General features: G+C 35.9%; 1 protein-coding gene across 2 annotated transcripts in view; it reads left to right on the plus strand.

The window, feature by feature from the left end:
- LOC123553107 (ubiquitin carboxyl-terminal hydrolase 47-like) overlaps positions 1-20,660 on the plus strand; it is a 72,930-nt gene that overhangs the window by 7,141 nt on the left and 45,129 nt on the right. For both annotated transcript variants that reach the window (XM_053542027.1, XM_053542028.1), the window contains exons 2-10: positions 4,221-4,427; positions 6,405-6,554; positions 8,077-8,254; positions 10,433-10,602; positions 11,521-11,587; positions 12,375-12,514; positions 12,917-13,006; positions 13,823-13,918; positions 14,431-14,528. In XM_053542027.1, coding sequence (XP_053398002.1) covers positions 4,221-4,427; positions 6,405-6,554; positions 8,077-8,254; positions 10,433-10,602; positions 11,521-11,587; positions 12,375-12,514; positions 12,917-13,006; positions 13,823-13,918; positions 14,431-14,528 — 1,196 coding nt within the window. The remainder of the gene's footprint in view (positions 1-4,220; positions 4,428-6,404; positions 6,555-8,076; positions 8,255-10,432; positions 10,603-11,520; positions 11,588-12,374; positions 12,515-12,916; positions 13,007-13,822; positions 13,919-14,430; positions 14,529-20,660) is intronic.

Consider the following 20,660-nt stretch of genomic DNA (forward strand, 5'->3'; position numbering starts at 1 on the left):
CCGCTGACATAACTGGTAGGTGACTAAAAGTAAAATGCAACAAAAACATTTTTTTTGTATTTCACACAACCTTATAACAGAAAATAATAAAATAAAATAATAGAATTAACAACTGAATGAAAACACTACAGTACAGGCAATTTCCTATGAACGGGTATGAGTAAGGAAAATCATATATTAAATGCTACACAACCTGAACAACGTATGTTGGACTAAATTTCATGATAGACAGTCTACCTATAGTCCGATCTGGAGAAACAGGTAGGAGACTAGAAGTAAAACATTAAAAGCAAACAAAAACATATGACAGAAAATAACAAAAATTACAATTAAACGAAAGCAAGTTGTAAAAGCTATAACAGATGCGGATCTTGCATTACTTACAAATCATCGCAAAAGGTAACATAGAGCATATGTAATGTTACACAATCAGTTCACTAAAAGTCATGAAATAATTCCTGTTTTTTGTTGAATTTGTACTGTAGTCCGTTTAAACTGAGTTAGAATGAAACAATTTTGTCAACAACTTAGACAATAACCGTCAATCTATATGTACATGTATTTTCTGAATAGCCGTCTAAAGGCAAGGTGGGTTTAGGGTAATTAGCATTGTTAATGACGCATGGAAAGATAAAATGTCCAAAATTCAGTCTGATAAACATGTCATCGGTAGAACTGTTTAATCAGTTAGTTATGTGTCTATATTTAATATGCCCGGTTGTATGATTCTTATTTCTATACCATATTACAATGTATTAAAATTCACAAGAAGCCAAACTTTATGAACTTTCTTGAACTTCAAAAATTTAACTCTAAACCCCTTTTCCCTTGAGACAGCTCATATTAGAAAAGTATATTGCATGTGAAAATTAATTATCAAAAGATAAATCAATCAAACTTTCTCATTCGTACTTAAAACCTAACGTACATATACACACGACACATAGTAAAAACATGTACACCATGTAATGTTCTCACTAATCTTAGACACTGTCTGTTTCTTTCTCCAGTTTCTGCTTAGTGTCTGCTAGTAAGACAGTCATTTCTTCTTCGTCGATTTCCCAGATGATTTTGTTGGCATTTTACCGGGTGTTTCTATTTTAATATGTACCTTCCTGGGTGATTTTTGCAACCGTTATGCAGCTAAATTGAAGGAAGGGATTTCTTATTAAAATGTAGTAATATTGAGCAATAATAAAACGTATCAAATTATAACATTTAGTGATTTACAATGGTTATATATACTAAAATAATCGATTTTCTGGAGTTTCCAATTTCGCTCTTGTTGCCATAAGTTTTACGGGCGTTTTCGGATTGGAGGTCTGTATGGACTTGACCTTAGCCATCCCAGTTCTGGACGCAACATCATGATACGGAAGAAAGCATTCCCTGAAAGTATTATTTAAAAGATCACGGGGATAAACCCTGAAAATAGATGACAAATATTTTTATGTAAGCAAGACATTTTGATTTTCAACTACAATTATTGCACAACTTATCTGGAACTGGCTTTTGTACTTAAGGGCTGGATTTCTGGAAACATTTAATCCTGTACTAAGAAGATTAACCTGTTATGAGCAGTTGAATATATAATGCAATAACAGACTTTTCCTCTTCTGACATGCTTAAATGTTTCGAGACATTTGACCCAGAGGGATAATTTGAGTACATTTTTGGATTTGAGCGACTTGTTGACTCAGACCCAGTTTATATACATTGAGTATAAGAAAGTACGTTCACTTAACATAGCAATGACTCAATAATACCATGAAATCTTTAAAACTACTCATAAGATCAATATAACTTTCTAATAAGAAGAGTATTGTTATACCTGTGTAAATTGTCTTTACACTGCTTACAACCAAATGATGACGTTGGTGTTCGTAGACCACCGGCGGTCTTTAGTTTCTTCATACTGCAAAACTGACAAGCATTTGTTCGCCCTGACATTGAGATAATTTCATGTGAGTCTGCAAACTCTCGGTCAATATCAACGACCTGCGTTTGTTTGGGTTTCCTAATTCTTGAACGGTAACCTTCCATACTCTAGCTACCATGTTTCCATCTTTGATTTGACGCTGTCCTTTGTTCAATGTACTAACCGAAACCAGGAATAATGTATTACATTATTCCTGCCGAAACATCCTTCTGTCAGACTAATTTCTGTGGTTTCAAATCATATGGCCAGAATTTCCGCCCTATATTAAAAGACCCACAAAGATGGGTGGAGCTGGCAAGGAATGCCTGTGTCAAAGGGATGTGTCTAGAAAAACTATACGGTTCAACCAGATGTTCAATAACATTCCTCGTTAGTCCTCCTTCTTTTTTTCCTCTAATATAAACTTTAAACTTCCAAAGATCTGCAGAAACGGCATCTGCTGACACAAATATTTTAAAGCCTCTCTTACAACTATTAACTAAATGTTTATCTAACTATCTTTTTATACTGCATCACTCCTCTTTACGAGTATTACGTGCAGCTGCGCGCCTGTACAAGAATTTTAAAAGTAGAATGGACAGGAGAATAAAAGTAATACAGTTGATAGTGTTAAAAACAAGAAGGATTTACAGATAAAAGCAGTTTAAAGAAACAGGTCTATCATGTTAAGCATTGTGTGCAAGTTTGGTCACACCCTGCTTAAACTGGTTCAGGGTTGGGGCTTGCAAAAGTTGTACTGGAAGGGAATTCCAAAGCACTATGGTGGCTGGAAAAAAAAACTTACAGTAATTACAGGGAGTAAGGAATTGGTATAGGATTGGGGATGCATATGTCTTGTTAGACGGAATGGGCGGCTGACATAGGGAGGAAGTGGTACAGCAACCAAACCACTCTGCAAATAATTACCATAGTAGACGTTTACAGGAAGAACGAATTTCAGTGTAGTACCGCAGTGTAGTTTTACTCATCCCGTTACTAAGAACTATAGTAGACTTTTGTGAGAAACTTGAATTTTAAGGCAGTGCCATAGTGTAGTTATAAATATTATATGAAATTAGGTGCACTTCCACAGTGCTGAGAAAGTTACATTGCAAAAGGATTATACTAGTTATCAAAACTTATCCTGTAGGCATTATTTATTCCCCCGATTACCACAGTAGTTTAATGCAGGGCATGCGAAACTCAAGACAGTGCCGCAGCGTATTAATACATATTCACACAAAGTAGCATGTACTGCTACAGTGATGCAGTGACCATTTAAATATGTGACTTTTCATATATAACATTAACTGTATGTTTTATCTGCATATAAATACCATAGTAGACTATTGCAGGAAACAAGAAATTATAAGTTGTGCTGCAGTGTAGTTGTACCAATAACCATACAATGGACATAACTACCATAGTGTAGCAACTGTTTTACATAAAAATTACCGCAGCGTAAAAATGTAGTATATTTTTGGTAATTCCTTCTATTTTCAATTGAGAAAAAAACACAATTTTTACCCAAATACTGCATTATGCGCTATGGAAATGAGCACCCCCATTTTTCTGGTACGTATTAGTCGTCTACGGTAGCCCGCCTGCAAAACAGTAGTGGTAATGGAGAACCCCAAAAATATAGTCTGCATTTGGCGGCTCAGGTAGTGCCTCGGTGTACGATAGCGGTAGTCGAAAGGATATAAATTCTGTCAAAAAAATGGCTTGTATTTCACAAGGAAATTCTGTGTTGTACCTTTTGTATATTGATGTTGTTGGGCTGCTTTCATTTAATATGTATGCCTGCAAGGATTAATTTGTGCGAGATGTAGGGCCTTGCGAATATAGCGAAAATTAAACCCTGGCAAAAATTTCTGCTTTTACAGTATAATAAAATTAATTTGCCAAAATTGACTTTATATGCATTGAAAAAGTGTATACTATTACTCGTATGTTAACAATTGCCCCATGCATGGTTTCAGAAGTCTACAAATGTATTCGCCTGACTGAATTTTCTGTAATCCTCCAGTCTGTGGACATGGAATTTCTGAAACCCTGCCCTGACTGCCCACCAGACGGTTGAGAGAACCATCTGCAAAAAGTTATGGTTGGAACACTGAGGTGGACCCTAACTTAGTCAAAAACATGCTTAAAAGGCCAGAAAGTTTATTATAAATTATAGTGACACTGAAAGGTAGCTATAAGATCACTGCAATACTGAAACCATTTTCTTTAATTGCTCATTTACTGGTCCAATCCAGTATTTTGATAGTAAATAAGCTGTAACTTTTCTTCTCTCCAGGGCGCATCAGTTGCAGATGAGCCGAAGGTACTTTGCATCGTGCGGGACATGGTAGACCCACAAGCTAATGCTATCAAGCATACTATGAACCTGCCGGCCTCCATGTCAGTTCAGATCCTGCTGAACGAGGTTGCTAAACAGTTTGGCTACATGATGGGAACTATCTCGGTACACTATGAGAGACAGACAGGGTCTGATGTGGAGGAGGTAACTATTCTACTATTTAGCTCTAGTGTTTGAAATATCTTCAGATAGTCGGGAGTTTTTCGTTGTCATGCTTTGGTTGTGTCTGCGTCCACATTGATATTTGTGTTAAAATGTACCGGGTATTCTTTTTAAGAGGATCTCTCAAAAAACTGCTTGGCCAAATGTGTTCAAACTTCACACAGTCATGTCTTGCGTTATAAGGTCACTAGTTACATAACTCTAGATAGCCTTTTATTTCGTCAGAATTTTGCCCCAATTAGAAAATTCAGTCTCAGTTATAAATGCTCTGTACCCATAGTAAGTACATACAGCATTTCATCATTTGATAGTGAACATGGAAAATAAAGATTCTGTGTGGATGGTTTTAGGTATAACACTTTGATGATGGTTGAAGTTTTCTACACAAAATTAAGAGTCCATTTCCCTACAGTGAACTATATTTTGTATATAAATTATGTTCTATGTTTCTCATGAATCATGTGTTTATGTAATATTAATTATCACTCAGTTACTTGATGTTTTTCTCATATTAAACAGGGGCTTCTGTGGCTGAGTGGTTAAGGTGGCTGACTTCAAATCACTTGCCCCACACCAATGTAGGTTCAAGCTTCACTTACAGGTCAATGGTTCTACCCAGCTTGTGATGCCCTGCGGACTGCTTGTGATGAAATAATGTACCTGGGCTCTTCTTCCACCATCAAAGCTTGAAAGTGGCTATATGAACCATAATTATGTCAGTGCCCGTTAAACCCAACAAAAGCCCATTAAACAGCATATTCTTTCTGAATTTGGAGTCTTTCTTGCAGTATGTCCCATTTTTATGCCCCCAAAGGTGGGCATATTAAAATCGCAATGTCAGTGCATGCGTGCATCCGTGTAAATTCTTGTCCGGGCTGTAACTTTTCCATCCATGAAGGGATTTTGAAATAACTTGGCATAAATGTTAACCATAATGAGACGATGTGTCATGTACAAGACCCTGACCCCTAGCTCCAAGTTCAAGGTCACAATTAGAAGTCAAAGGTTAATAGGGTCTGTTTCGTGTCCGGTTAATAACTCTGCCAGTCATCAAGGGATTTTGAAATTACTTGGCATAGATGTTCCCCATAACGAGACGATGTGTAATGCACAAGATCCAGACCCCTGCTCTAAGGTCAAGGTCACACAGCAGATACAATCAGGAATTCTTGCCCCTTGGAGGTACTGGCCAATATCATGCCCCTGTTTAAGCAGTTCTCTCAGAAATTATTCACTGAATGCTGTCAGACTGAGCACAAGTCTATGGCATCATTGCATGATCTCACAGAGGGTTTCATTACTAGCAGACATTTTGGCAAAATTATGTCACACTTGACACTTCAAAAAATTTAGTGAAAATTGTGCTTGTAAGTGGAATGTCAGGAACTGCTCATATGAATTTACTCAGATCTGTGTGGAACATAACTCAGATCTGGGTGGAAATTACTGACATCCTTGTAGAATTTGATCAACCATGATCTTTGATACATGCTGAAGCGTTTGTACTTGAGGATCTTAGAGCAGAAAAATAAAGAATGAACTCGGAACTAATTCACCATTTAAAAGGCTACTTATTATCTGTTGTAAAATAAATAATATTCATGGGGGACTACTTTTTGCAGACTTTGTCATTGGTCCAATCCATTAATTTAAATCCTTATGTATAAGGGAAAGGTCCATTTATTTCTTGTTTAAAGTTTGTAACGCATGAATTCATGTCCCCGTGAACTATTTGGTTTTTTGCCAAAACAATAGAAATTTATGCCCATTCACAGAATGTTACACAATATTGTCACTGCAAATTAACACTAGATAGTAGTTTTTTTACAACAAAATGACAGACAAATGGATTAAATTAAATATGCTAGTTACATGCACTATGTATCAGTAATCCAGTTTGTATAGCTTTTCCTAATGTATTGACTTATACCTGTCATAGATATATGTTTGATGTTACAGTTAAGCCTAGAACAGTACACAATGAGTTTCCTAGGTGATATATTGAGTCCAGGTGTGAAACGTCACAATTTCACGATTTGTGAATTGGAGGGAAAACAGCCAAAGAAAATGGCTCCACCGCCTCCACCCCCACCACCTAACCTTGGCAAGGTAAGCATTTTATTGTAAACAAATTGTTTTTTTTCCAGAACTTCGTACACTACTGTGATATGTTATTTTCGAGAAGTTTTTATGTGTCTAATAAATGATATATATGACATTTCATTTAAACTTTGTCATAATTTTGTTTTCAATTAATGTCTTTGTGTGCTCTTTTAAGACATAGAATTTTTATTCGTTAGCTCATGATGAGCTTTTAGGATTGTTTTAAAGAACATCTCTTAAACCACAGTCACTTTTTACCAAACTTCACAAGAACTTTCCTTGAGAGGTCCTCCTTCAGATTCCTTCATATCTAAGTCATCCATGCATGGGAAACTTAAAAACATTCTTCTCTGAGATCACTGTCCCAATATTGAATTATTTTCAAAGAAATGTACTGTAGGTGACCCTCTACCAGATTCCTTCAAGTCGTGTTGATTTATCAGAAAAACGTGGCCTCCAGGTAGCCGAGCTGGTGTTCTGTAACTGGTTTTATGTTAAACTTTGAAAATCTTCCTTAACCTATTTCCAAATTTATTTGTGCCAAGGGGTATAGCTAGTAATCTCTCTATGGCTGTAGGGAAACTTAAAAGATCTAAGAAACAACCATCTGATTTCTAAGTAATTTTACAGTAATGTTCCTTAGGTGACCCACTACCAAAACTTTAAAATTATTAAGATTTTTTTTTTAAATGCAGGTGCTGTTGGGTGGTGGCTAGGTAGTTTTTTCTCTGTATGGCTGTATGAAAAATGTGAAAGTTTCCCCTGAAACCGCTAGCACAATTGTAGAATTATTTCTCATACATTATCCTTTGTTATCTGTTGACCAAAACTGTCTGACAGACTCGGGTGAGCAATCTTGGGCTACCAGCCACCCCCTCCCCAGGCTTCCCAGGCTAGGAGAACAGTAGGTTTTAACAGTAATTCTATTCATTCTGTTCCTTTTATGTGGCTATAATTCTTTCACTTAAAAGAACAATAGAGAGATTAAAGGAGTTGCCACATAATTACTGTACAGTAAGAACATAAGTCTGTCTTTAGTTTTTGTCATGCATATCTCATGAACATTAGAGGATTGTTATATAAATGTGAAGTTGTGCGCCTGCTTCTGTTTGGGCTATCACTGGGCCAGAGTTATGGTCCTTGACTTAGATAAAATACACATAACCGTGCTTAAAAGTTTGTGTTGTATATATTTTAAAAATTTCACCAAAAGTCAAGAAACCATGTACAATGACAGGAAAGGGTGCACCAGTGTCCTTTGGACACACATCTAGTTTTATCTAGGTTTGACTTTATAACAACTTAACTGTTTAAGATGACTTAAATCTGTACAAGTAGAGGAAGGTTTCAGATACCCTTCCGAGTATTGATTTACAGTTAGACAAGGAACTTAAACTTACAAGTACTCTATTTCATGAGGGTCTATCATTGTTATTTGTTGATACCATTACAAGTGCTTTGTGGTTGAGGAGGCAAATTTATCTAACAATAATGGTTAATGGTAATAAAATTGTGTTTTTTGTTTCAGCCGATAGAGGGTTCTGATGCAGGGGCATCCGGCTCCAGTAGGCTTGATTCATCAACATATTTCAGCAACAACACCAGCCTGGAACCAAGAACAGCATACAACAGTGTATCATCAACTTCCTCTGCCTCATACTCGTCAGATTTCTCATACTCGTCAACTTTCCTGAAGTCAGAGACAGGTAAGGGGATGGGAAAATATCTTGAGTTTATTTGCAATAGTTCCTGTCCTTTGTGTCACTAAAGAGAACACTATAATTATGTTTAAATGCAACTGAAAATGGACAGAGCAAATTTGAGTGAATCGCTGCCAGTCATTAGAAGTGTTTGAAATTTTTGTTTTGTTCTATAGTTATATTTATTATTCATTCCAAGATTTTCTCAAATTTTGTAATCATCATTTAACCACAGAAGATAATTCTTTCTATCTAAGATAAAACATTGAATTAAGTTAAAGGCAAAATCCCATCAAGTAAGACAGGATCAATTGCAAGTGATGAAACAGGCCTCCAGTACATATAAAAGTGAAGAAAGTAAGATGCTGTAATGCAGGTCGTACAAGTAGACAATTTTGGGTATATTATTTAGACTAGTGTGTATAATTTTATGAATGTCCCATAGAATTATTTACAGGTGCGTTGACTTCAAACCATTTGCCCCTCATCGATGTGGGTTCGAAACCTCATTTGGGGCGTAGAATTCTTCACGTGAGGAAGCCATCCAGCTGGCTTACGGAAGGTCGGTGGTTCTACCCAGGTGCCCGCTCGTGATGAAATAGTGCACGGAGGGGCACCTGGGGTCTTCCTCCACCATTAAAGCTGGAAAGTCGCCATATGACCTAAAATTGTGTCGGTGCGACGTTAAACCCAACAAAATAAATAAATAAATAAACTGTCTGTACATTAGTTTGTTAGTCTGCCCGGCCAAAACAGTTTGTATCTTGGCTGTTACTTTAAACAAGTGAAGGGACACTAATGAAACCTTATATTAAGCTTGCATGCTTATGTCAGATCTGTATCATCAAGGTAACAGACATGGACCCTAATCCTGAACCCTGTTGTCCCTAGCCCTAACTTACAGACAAGGACACTCCATTTTTAGCTTACCTGAGCCAAAGGCTCATGGTGAGCTTTGTGACCGTTCAAAGTCCGTCGTGGGTCGTGCGTCCTTAAGCAATTTCTAAAAAAATCGTCTTGAAAACCACTGGGCAGAATTACACCAAACTTCACAGGAATGATCCTTGGGTGGCCCCCTTTCAAAATTATTCAAAGAATTGAATTCCATGCAGAACTCTGGTTTGCCATGGCAACTGAAAGGAAAATTTTTAAAAATCTTCTTGTCCAAAACCGCGAGATATAGAGTCATGATATTTGGCATGTGACATCATCTAATGGTCCTCTAAAAAGATTGTTCAAATTGTGCCCCTGGGGTGAAAAGAGGCCCGCCCCAGGGGTCACAGATTTTACATAGACATATAGGAAAAAACTTTAAAAATCTTCTTGTCTAAAACCAAAAGACCTAGGCCTGTGATATTTGGTATGTAGCATTGCCTTGTGGTCCTCTACCAAAATTTTCAAATTATAACCCTAGGGTGAAAAGAGGCCCAGCCCCGAGGGGTCTCAAGCTTTACATAGACATATAGGAAAAAACTTTAAAAATCTTCTTGCTTTAAACTGCAAGGCCTAGGCTTTTGATATTTGGTATGTTGCATTGCCTTGTGGTCCTCTATCAAAATTGTTCAAATTATGCCCCTTGGGTGAAAAGAGGCCCTGTCCTAGGGGTCCCAAATGTAACATAGACTTATATAGAGAAAGAAAAAAATCTTCTTGTCTGAAAGTTCAAGGCACAGACCTTTGATATTTAATATGTAGCATTGCTTAGTGGATTTCTAACAAGATTGTTCAAATTATGCCCTTGGGGTGAAAAGAGGCCCCGCCCTGGGGGTCACTTGTTATATGAGTTATATAGGAATAAATACTTAAAAAATTATCAGATCATATTTCCTACACTGTTTGATTATAATTACCTGATGACCACAAGCGATTAGGGGTCACTTGACTGTGACCTTGACCTACTGACCTACTTTTTTTTTTACGATATAGCCTTGAAATTTGAATGATATGTACAGTTTTGAACACCAATCTTGAAACTGACTTTCAGTGACCATAAATGTGACCTACTTTCTAATATTTTAGCATCAGTGTGCCATTTTAAACATGTGGCTTATATTACTCAGGTGAGCAATTCAGGGTCATCATGACCCTCTTGTATAGAGTATTCACCTCTTACCAGCAACATCTCTTGTATACAGATTGTTTCTAATAATATTGAGTTTAACAAAGCTGTTATTTTATTTACAGGTTATGTTGGTCTGGTTAATCAGGCAATGACCTGTTACCTAAACAGCTTAATACAGACATTGTATATGACACCTGAGTTTCGGAACGCCATCTACCGGTTCCATTTTGACAGTGGCAAGGGAGTTAAAAACATACCATATCAATTACAAAGGCTTTTCTTACTGCTGCAGGTAAATTATGCATTTGTCAATTTCCACGCTGTACCAAGTGGTTGAAGTAGCTTCGTCTATCACCATTGTAGGTTCAACACCAAATTTTGGCCATAGAGTTGTTTCATGTAAAGAAGTTATCTAGATGATATGCAGATGTTTCATGCATCTATCTACCAGGTGCCCATCCAAAACACTAGGTACTACATGAAGACCCCAGAGAGGCATCTGGGGTCTTCGTAATTGAAGCTGGAAAAGTCACCATATGACATACATGTAGGTTGCTCAGTATGCCTTGATCTAAGAAGAAAAAATACTCCCAAGCAACTAGGGTAGGCATTTTTTGTAACAAGCACACAGATGCAAGGGAAGTTAATGGATATTATTTCTTGACTGTCAACAAGCATTGATTTTCATGAAAAACATGATGCAAAAATACTGAAATTTTGAAGTGTGGAAAGGTACTTTTATGTCTGTTCTTCTGTATGGATTTGTAGTCTATTCAGGCTAAAGTAACCGAAAGCAAAGCAGGTAAAGTTTGTTCTTGAATTAACATTGAAAGACTTTTACCACATTGTTGCAGTCATCACAGTAAAGGTGCAGAATGACAATGATTGGATGGTAAAAAATGTAGTTTATTAATATTCTATAATTGAGCCGCGCCATGAGAAAACCAACATAGTGGCTTTGCGACGATGTCGACCAGCTGGATCCACGCACGCAGATCCTACTGCGCAATTTCTCATGCGCTTTGAAGCGAATAGCAGTCCTGCGCTGCGCGATGTGCAGCTGCTGGATCCATGCTGGTCGCAAAGCCACTATGTTGGTTTTCTCATGGCGCGGTTTCATATGGGTTTGCATTGTATGGTATCTTTGCTTTATCAGTTAGTACATAATTATGCAAAGAAAATACTTTCAGTAACATTTTCTTTTTATCAGACAAGTACGAAAAGAGCAGTTGAGACAACAGATCTTACTAAAAGTTTTGGCTGGGACAGTTCAGAAGGTAATGTATGCTGTGCTAAAATTAAACAATAGTTTTATCTTGATGTCTTTCAGCCTTAGAAAATCTGTTCATTCAAAGATGATAATTTAGTTAAATAAAAGTACCTTACATATATCAACCTCTTTTAGACACAGTTGTGTAATTCAGCATGTGCCAAGGCTTCTTTCCAGTTGCTGGATGAAATGCCTTGTGACTCTAGGGGTGGCTGCCATAGCCAAAAATGCCAGTCTTAATCAGTGCTCACTACTTTGTTTTCAAGACATGTTCAGGACTAATTTTGATCAAATCATTAATATGAAGAAGCCACCTATCTGGCTTGCAGATGGCCAGTTGTTCTTTCAAGGTGCTTGCCCATGCCTGAAATAAGGCTCAGATGAAGCACCTGTGGTCTTTCCTCAAAGTTGACAGGAAATTGTTGATGTTCTTGAAAATACAGGAAAAACAATAGAAGATTAACTACTTAAATAAACAGGAAGCAGTCTGCATTTTCAGTTCTATGCTGATAACATATCTGTGTCACAGGAGCCTGAAGGGCTGAGTAGTTATGGTCAATGTCTCTGTATCACTTGCCACCAATGCTGTAGGTTTGAAACATTGCATAGGTTGCAGAATTTTTTAATTTTGAGAAAGCTTTCTGAAAATCGATGTGATTTAGGTGTCATATGACTAAAAACAATATTCCCAACAAAAAGAAATCTATAGGGAGAGCAAAATGTTTCAATATTATTATATGTTATGATTAGGAAATTGGAACTGATTTATTATTGAATTGTTTTGCATGTTTTAGTGTGGCAGCAGCATGATGTTCAGGAGTTGTGTCGGGTTATGTTTGATGCCCTGGAAGTAACATGGCGTGGAACAGATCAAGAAAACCTTGTAAATCAACTGTACCAGGGAAAAATGAAAGATTATGTCAAATGTTTAGAGGTAAAGATGGAAAAAGTTCATCATACATTTTAAGATACAAACTGATCTGCTCTGTTTGGATTCTGTGAAATTAATGTATTAAATGGGTGTAAAACTTTGTGGTATTTACCAGAATGGCAGTTTTTGTGTGTATATGAATTTTATGTGTTCATTGAGCTTCAATCTCTGAATTTAGAATTTTACATATAACCTTTTTGACAAAGTTTTTTTCTATATGATCATTTAAAGTTAGATTTGCCTTTTGTTTCAAGATACATTATATGAAATTTTAATCAGCTGATGCAAGAAAACAATATTACAACAGTTTAGTACCATGGTAAATATTTAATGAACATTAGTAACTAAATTCATAAATAGCTTTAAGATATTTATTGACAGTAACATAATGTACATGTATTTCAGTGTGGAAATGAAAGTGCGAGGATAGACACATACCTTGATATACCTCTAGTCATACGACCTTTTGGATCTACCACTGCCTATAAAAGTGTTGTAAGTACTTAGGAAATATGTTGTAACTTTTGGTCAATTATCAGTTTTAGAAAAGGCTGGCTATAGGGGTGGATGGAAGCCAATATTCCAAAATATGTTCCTAAAGAAATATTGACTTGGCTTATTTATTGAAGCTATATGTAAATACTATCAGCAAAATTTAACTACCTTGCCTGAAAGAAAATGTGTTACACACTATAACCTTACAGTTTTAATTACAAGCTGGTGTAAAATATTCTCTAAAGTCGGGAATTGGACTGCTCTTTGTCTTGAAGAAGGAATTTTATGTAAGGGAATTTGTTATACAGATACATGTAGATGTAATAAAGATGAATTTTTCAAACCTTCAGTTGTATATGGTTGCAGAAATTAGCCAACTTTTATTCATAGATTTGAATTTCAACAGGCTTGGCATTTAGAAACTTTTAAGAAACTTTCTTATAGTTCTTTGATTTTAGATAAGTTTAAATAGGTTTTACAATTAGAATGCAGCCCGCCCACTTAGCTGACTAGGTAGAGTGTTGGTTTACGGATCGCGGGGTCGCAAGTTCGATCCTCGGGCGGGGCGTATGTTCTCTGGTACTATTTGATAAACGACATTGTGTCTGAAATCATTAGTCCTCCACCTCTGATTCATGTGGGGAAGTTGGCAGTTACTTGTAGAGAACAGGTTTGTACTGGTACAGAATCCAGGAAGATTGTTAGGTTAACTGCCCGCCGTTACATGACTGAAATACTGTTGAAAAATGGCGTTAAACCCAAAATAAACAAACAAACAAAAAGTACAATTAAAATGCATGTACTAAAATATTCCAGACTGAAGCACTGGAAGCCTTTGTTCAGCCAGAGACTTTAGAAGGGCGAGATCAGTATTTCTGTGAAAAATGTAACAAAAAATGTGATGCTCACAAGGTAGGTTAATATCTCTGTATTCTGTGCTAGCTCTTCCTGCATTGCATCCCGCAGTAAAATAGTTCTGCCATGTTGGTTTGATAGAGAGTTATGTATGACAATACTTTATACTCTGTCTCTGTTGTGATTTGTCTTTAAGAGTATTCATTTTCAGCTCTTCCATTGTCAGTGTTCTATTGATATTTTTTTTTACATTGTACTATGAAATAATCTAACTTTGTTGGCATGAAATTTCATGGTTTTGATGAAAATGAAGATTCCATAGTGATGTGAATAAATGAAATTACAGGAACGTTGTTTGTTGAGAATAATTTTGTGGATTGACGTGCCACACCGCAAAATTTACAGAAATTAGTCTCCCACAAATATAAATGATTTTACAGTTGTTCAGGAGCATGTATTTTTCCTCAAATAATTTTTTTTATAGCAAAATAAATAAACAGGAAGACATTATCTTTGTGTTGTCAGCCCATTGAAAGAATATTTTACAGTTACATAAACTTGTATTTCAGGGCTTGAAATTTTTATCGTTTCCTTACTTGCTGACACTACAGATGAAGAGGTTTGATTTCGACTATGCTACAATGCATAGGATCAAGTTAAATGATAAGTATGTTATACCTTAACTCATTTCTTAACTCTTTCTATTGTCCACCTGGGCTTTGTTTGCTGAAACATTAAAATTTATCCTCAAAGTACTGGTGGATAGGTGGATGTATATTTTTCCATGGCATACCTGGACATCTCAGATTGATTCAGACTTTTTTTTTTTTTATCATTTTATTATTCAACCACACTTACAATATACAAACAAGCTTTCCAGCCTTTTATCAACGGGACAAGCCCCTTAACATTTTTCTTTTTAATTAGAGAATACCTGTAAATTTACATAAATAAGAAAAATATATATAGCACTGTATATACTTGTGTGCAAGAAATTTCGATCGTACTATTCAATATAAAAAGGTTGGAATAAACCAAACCTTTTTTGTGACTTTAACAAAAACAGTAAATAAATGAACAAGCTAAGAATAATTAGGAGGATATCTTGCATTTATATCCATTTTACAAATCCATTTGCATACTTCTGTCCGATACTTCTCTGAATATAGATATAGGATAGTCTTAGGAATTTTAATCTTAATTTCAGGATAGGTAAATAATTGTGTGTCTTGCATGAAATTCGAAACGGCAAGACTGCACAATTTGGAAAGTTGAAAATGAGACACAAGATCACATCATACAAACAAGGGAGTTAACTTATAGGCATTTTCAATAATGTATTTAAAGGGTTTCTCTCCCTTGCACTGATACTTTATATCATAAGAAAACAAAACTAATATATTCAGGCTCCTTCCAAGTTCTAAGTAAATTGTATATGTGGTTTTTTTGCAAGTATAGTAATAAGTCACTATTATCTAAATGTATGTTAAGTTATAATATATAGAGGTACAAAGGTAGTCTTTGGTTATGTTTCAAAGACCAACATTACAAAAGGGGAAATGGGTATAATAGTAGGATTTATTTTAAAAACAAGGTTATTAATAATATGCCTTTTATGTTAGTTGTCTTCTCCAAAAAATACTGCATGACCGCCCCATATTTTATTAAATTTAGTCATTGACAATTGATTTGCTTTGCTTGAACTTTTTTCCCTGTTAAAAAACAGTGTAATCTGTTTTATAAAAACATGAATATTTGGGTCAGAAAAATTCATTTTACTTTGATAAATTTTATATTTAGCTGTCATTATTATTTTATTTAAGGCAGTTTTGGATTATTCTATTTCCTAACATGACATTTGTTTTTGACCAGTCTGATTCTATAATCTTATATTTTCTTCTTATCCAATTTTGACACTTTGCCAAAAATTGTGTTGTGTTACAGTCCCAAAATAAATGAGCTAGAGTTTCTGGCTGTTGTTTACAGAACGAACATAAATCATCTGGTTTAAGTCCCATTTTTTTAGCTCACCTGAGCAATGCTCAGGTGAGTTTTTCTGATCGCTCTATGTCCGTCGTCTGTCGTCCGGCGTCTGTCAACATTTAGCTTGTGTATGCGATAGAGGTTGTATTTTTCAATTAATCTTCATGAATATTGGTCAGAATGATAACCTTGATGAAATCTAGGCCGAGTTCGAAAATGGGTCATCTCGGGTCAAAAACTAGGTCACTAGGTCAAATCAAAGAAAAACCTTGTGTATGCGATAGAGGCTGTACTTTTCAATTATTCTTCATGAATAATGGTCAGAATGATAACCTTGATTAAATCTAGGCTGAGTTCGAAAATGGGTCATCTCGGGTTAAAAACTAGGTCACTAGGTCAAATCAAAGAAAAACCTTGTGTATGCGATAGAGCTGTATTTTTCAACTGATCTTCATGAATATTGGTCAGAATGATTGCCTTGATGAAATCTAGGCCAAGTTCGAAAAGGGGTCATCTCAGTCAAAAAACTAGGTCACTAGGTCAAATCAGAGAAAAACGTTGTGTATGCGATAGAGGCGGTATTTTTCAATTGATCTTCATGAAGTTTTGGTCAGAATGATTACTTTGATTAAATCTAGGCCGATATTCGAAAAATGGGTCATCTCGGGTCAAAAACTAGGTCACTAGGTCAATTAGGAAAAAACCTTGTGTATGCGATAGAGGCTGTATTTTTCAACTGATCTTCATGAATATTGGTCAGAATGATTGCCTTGATGAAATCTAGGCCGATGTCGAAAATGGGTCATCTCGGGTCAAAAACTAGGTCACTAGGTCAAATCAAAGAAAAACCTTGTGTATGCGATAGAGGCTGTATTTTTCAATTATTCTTCATGAATATTGGTCAGAATGATAACCTTGATGAAATCTAGGCCGAGTTCGAAATGGGTCATCTCGGGTTAAAAAACTAGGTCACTAGGTCAAATCAAAGAAAAAACCTTGTGTATGCGATAGAGGCTGTATTTTTCAATTGATCTTCATGAATATTGTCAGAATGATTGCCTTGATGAAATCTAGGCCGAGTTCGAAAATGGGTCATCTCGGGTCAAAAACTAGGTCACTAGGTCAAATCAGAGAAAAACGTTGTGTATGCGATAGAGGCGGTATTTTTCAATTGATCTTCATGAATTTTGGTCAGAATGATTACCTTGATGAAATCTAGGCCGATTTCGAAAATGGGTCATCTGGGGTGAGAAACTAGGTCACTAGGTCAAATTGAAGAAAAACATTGTGTATGCAATAGAGGATGTAGTTTTCAATTGATCTTCAGAAATTTGGTCAGAGTGATTGCCTTGATGAAATCTAGGTCGAGTTTGAATATGGGTATCTGAGATCAAAACTAGTCACTAGTCAAATTAAAGAAAAATCTTGTGTATGCGATAGAGACTGTTTTTTTCAATTGATTTTTATGAAATTTGGCCAGGATGATTGCCTTAATGAAATCTAGGTCGAATTTGAATATGGGTCATCTGAGATTAAAAACAAGGTCACTTGGTCAAATCAAAGACAAAAGTTGTGTATGTGATAGAGGCTGTATTTTTCAATTGATCTTCATGAATTTTGGTCAGAATGATTGCCTTGATAAAATCTAGGTCGAGTTTAAACATGGGTCATCTAGGGTCAAAAACTAGGCCATATCTAAGAAAATGCTTGTTTTATCGCAAGAGACCAATTTTTTGGTCCAATCTTAATGAAAATTGGTCAGAATATTTGTTTCCATGAAATCACTAGGTCAAACATGTTTTACACTGTTATGGTGTGTTTCTTAGGTGAGCGACCTAGGGCCATCTTGGACCTCTTGTTTTAATAAATAGTTTGTCCCCAGAATTCTATGGTTGATTCTAAAATTGAAACCACTGGAGTTTTGAATCCTTAGTTATTTTAAATGGCAGTTTTTAAGTATTTTTCCAGTCAAAATTATTATTCTAGTTCAGATCTGCAATCCATTTACTTTTGGAAGTTGGTGCTGTTTCATTTTTAGCTCACCTGTCACAAAGTGACAAGGTGAGCTTTTGTGATCGCGCAGCGTCCGTCGTCCTTCCGTCCGTCCGTAAACTTTTGCTTGTGACATCTCTAGAGGTCACATTTTTCATGGGATCTTTATGAAAGTTGGTCAGAATGTTCACCTTGATGATATCTAGGTCAAGTTCGAAACTGGGTCACGTGCGGTCAAAAACTAGGTCAGTAGGTCTAAAAATAGAAAAACCTTGTGAACTCTCTAGAGGCCATATTTTTCAAAAGATCTTCATGAAAATTGGTCAGAATGTTCATCTTGATGATATCTAGGTCAAGTTCGAAACTGGGTTACGTGCGGTCAAAAACTAGGTCAGTAGGTCTAAAAATAGAAAAACCTTGTGACCTCTCTAGAGGCCATATTTTTCATGGGATCTGTATGAAAGTTGGTCTGAATGTTCATCTTGATGATATCTAGGTCAAGTTCAAAACTGGGTCAGCTGCGGTCAAAAACTAGGTCATTAGGTCTAAAAATAGAAAAACCTTGTGACCTCTCTAGAGGTCATACTTTTGAATGGATCTTCATGAAAGTTGGTCAGAATGTTCACCTTGATGATATCTAGGTCAAGTACGAAACTGGGTCACGTGCCATCAGTAACTAGGTCAGTAGGTCAAATAATAAAAAAACCTTGTGACCTCTCTAGAGGCCATATTTTTCATGGGAACTGTATGAAGGTTGGTCTGAATGTTCATCTTGATGATATCTAGGCCAAGTTCGAAACTGGGTCAACTGTAGTTAAAAAGTAGGTCATTAGGTCTAAAAATAGAAAAACCTTGCGACCTCTCTAGAGGCCATATTTTTGACAAGATCTTCATGAAAATTGGTCAGAATGTTCACCTTGATGATATCTAGGTCAGGTTCGAAACTGGGTTACGTGCGGTCAAAAACTAGGTCAGTAGGTCTAAAAATAGAAAAACCTTGTGACCTCTCTAGAGGCCATATTTTTCATGGGATCTGTATGAAAGTTGGTCTGAATGTTCATCTTGATGATATCTAGATCAGTTTCGAAACTGGGTCAGCTGCGTCAAAAACTAGGTCATTAGGTCTAAAAATAGAAAAACCTTGTGACCTCTCTAGAGGCCATACTTTTGAATGGATCTTCATGAAAATTGGTCAGAATGTTCACCTTGATGATATCTAGGTCAAGTTTGAAACTGGGTCACTTGCCATCAATAACTAGGTCAGTAGGTCAAATAATGAGAAAACCTTGTGACCTTGATTGTACATAGAAAAATCTTTAAAATTTTCTAAAAATAAACCAGAAGGCCTAGAGCTTAGATATTTGACATGTAACATTGCCTAGTGGACCTCTACAAAATGTGTTCAAATCATGACCCCTGGGGTCAAAATTGACCCCGCCCCAGGGGTTACTTGATTGTACATAGGGAAATCTTCATAAATTTGCTAAAAATAAACCAGAAGGCCTAGATCTTAGATATTTGACATGTAGCATTGCCTAGTAGACTTCTACCAACTTTGTTCCAATCATGACCCCCAGGTTCAAATTGTCTCTGCCCCAGGGGGTCACTTGATTTTACATAGGAAAATCTTCAAAAATTTTCTAAAAATAAACCAGAAGGCCTAGATCTTAGATATTGACATGTAGCATTGCCTAGGGACCTCTACAAAATTGTTCAAATCTTGACCCCCAAGGTCAAATTGACACAGGCCCAGGGTTACTTGATTGTACATAGGAAATCTTCATAAATTTGCTAAAAATAAACCAGAAGGCCTAGATCTTAGATATTTGATATGTAACATTGCCTAGAAGACTTCTACAAACTTTGTTCAAATTATGACCCCCAAGGTAAAATTGGCCCCGCCCCAGGGGTTACTTGATTGTACATTGGAAAATCTTCCAAAAAGTTTCTAAAAATAATCAGTTTGACATTTGAAACATGTAGCTTATATTACTCTGGTGAGCGATCCAGGGTCATCATGACCCTCTTGTTTAATATTGTGTCATATATTTTACGACAACCCTTTTCACTACTATTTATTAGCCTTAATAATAGTGGCTGGATTGGGTTAGTATCTTTAACTGCTAGGTGTGTAAAATGCAATCTGTCCAGCTCAGCTCTCAATGAATGTAGTATATTCTGATATTGTAGGAAATTGGTTTGAATATCATACATGTCTAACAAATTCTCATATGTGTAGAAGTTACCATTCTTATTCATAAGGTTATTTACAAATAGTATTCCTGCATTAACATAAAGTCGGTAACAGAAACTGGTCCCCCCTATTTTTTAAAACTATTGTTGTAACATATAGGCATGGAGAGAAATTCTCCCATTTTCAGGATCCTTTTTATTTGAAAGGAGAATAAAACTACTAAACACATCTTCCCAAAAAAGATGTCTGCTGTGGTTAGCCTCTGTTTTATATAATCACTACCATAAATTGTAAAATAAGATATCATTGGACACATCTCTTTAACCAATGTAAAATATTTTGTGTTCTTCTTTTAAATCTTCTTACCATGTTATTTTCAATGAATTCATAAACTTTTCCACATCAATCTTTCTTAAACCACCTTAACTAAAATCTTGTGTTTAATTTTTCTTTTAAAATTTTTTTGGTCTGGGGGCGCCTTTCCATAAAAACTTTTTTAAAAAATTTTTTTGTATTTGTTTAAGGGTTTTTTTAAAGTTGGGAAATTTTGGTGGGATTTACGGGCTAAATATTGATTTTTTGAAAGCCAAGTTTTTTACCCCTTTACTTTTTTTCCCCAATTTGGGAGAA

Source organism: Mercenaria mercenaria, chromosome 4, assembly GCF_021730395.1.
Source record: "Mercenaria mercenaria strain notata chromosome 4, MADL_Memer_1, whole genome shotgun sequence".
Lineage (NCBI taxonomy): Eukaryota > Metazoa > Mollusca > Bivalvia > Venerida > Veneridae > Mercenaria > Mercenaria mercenaria.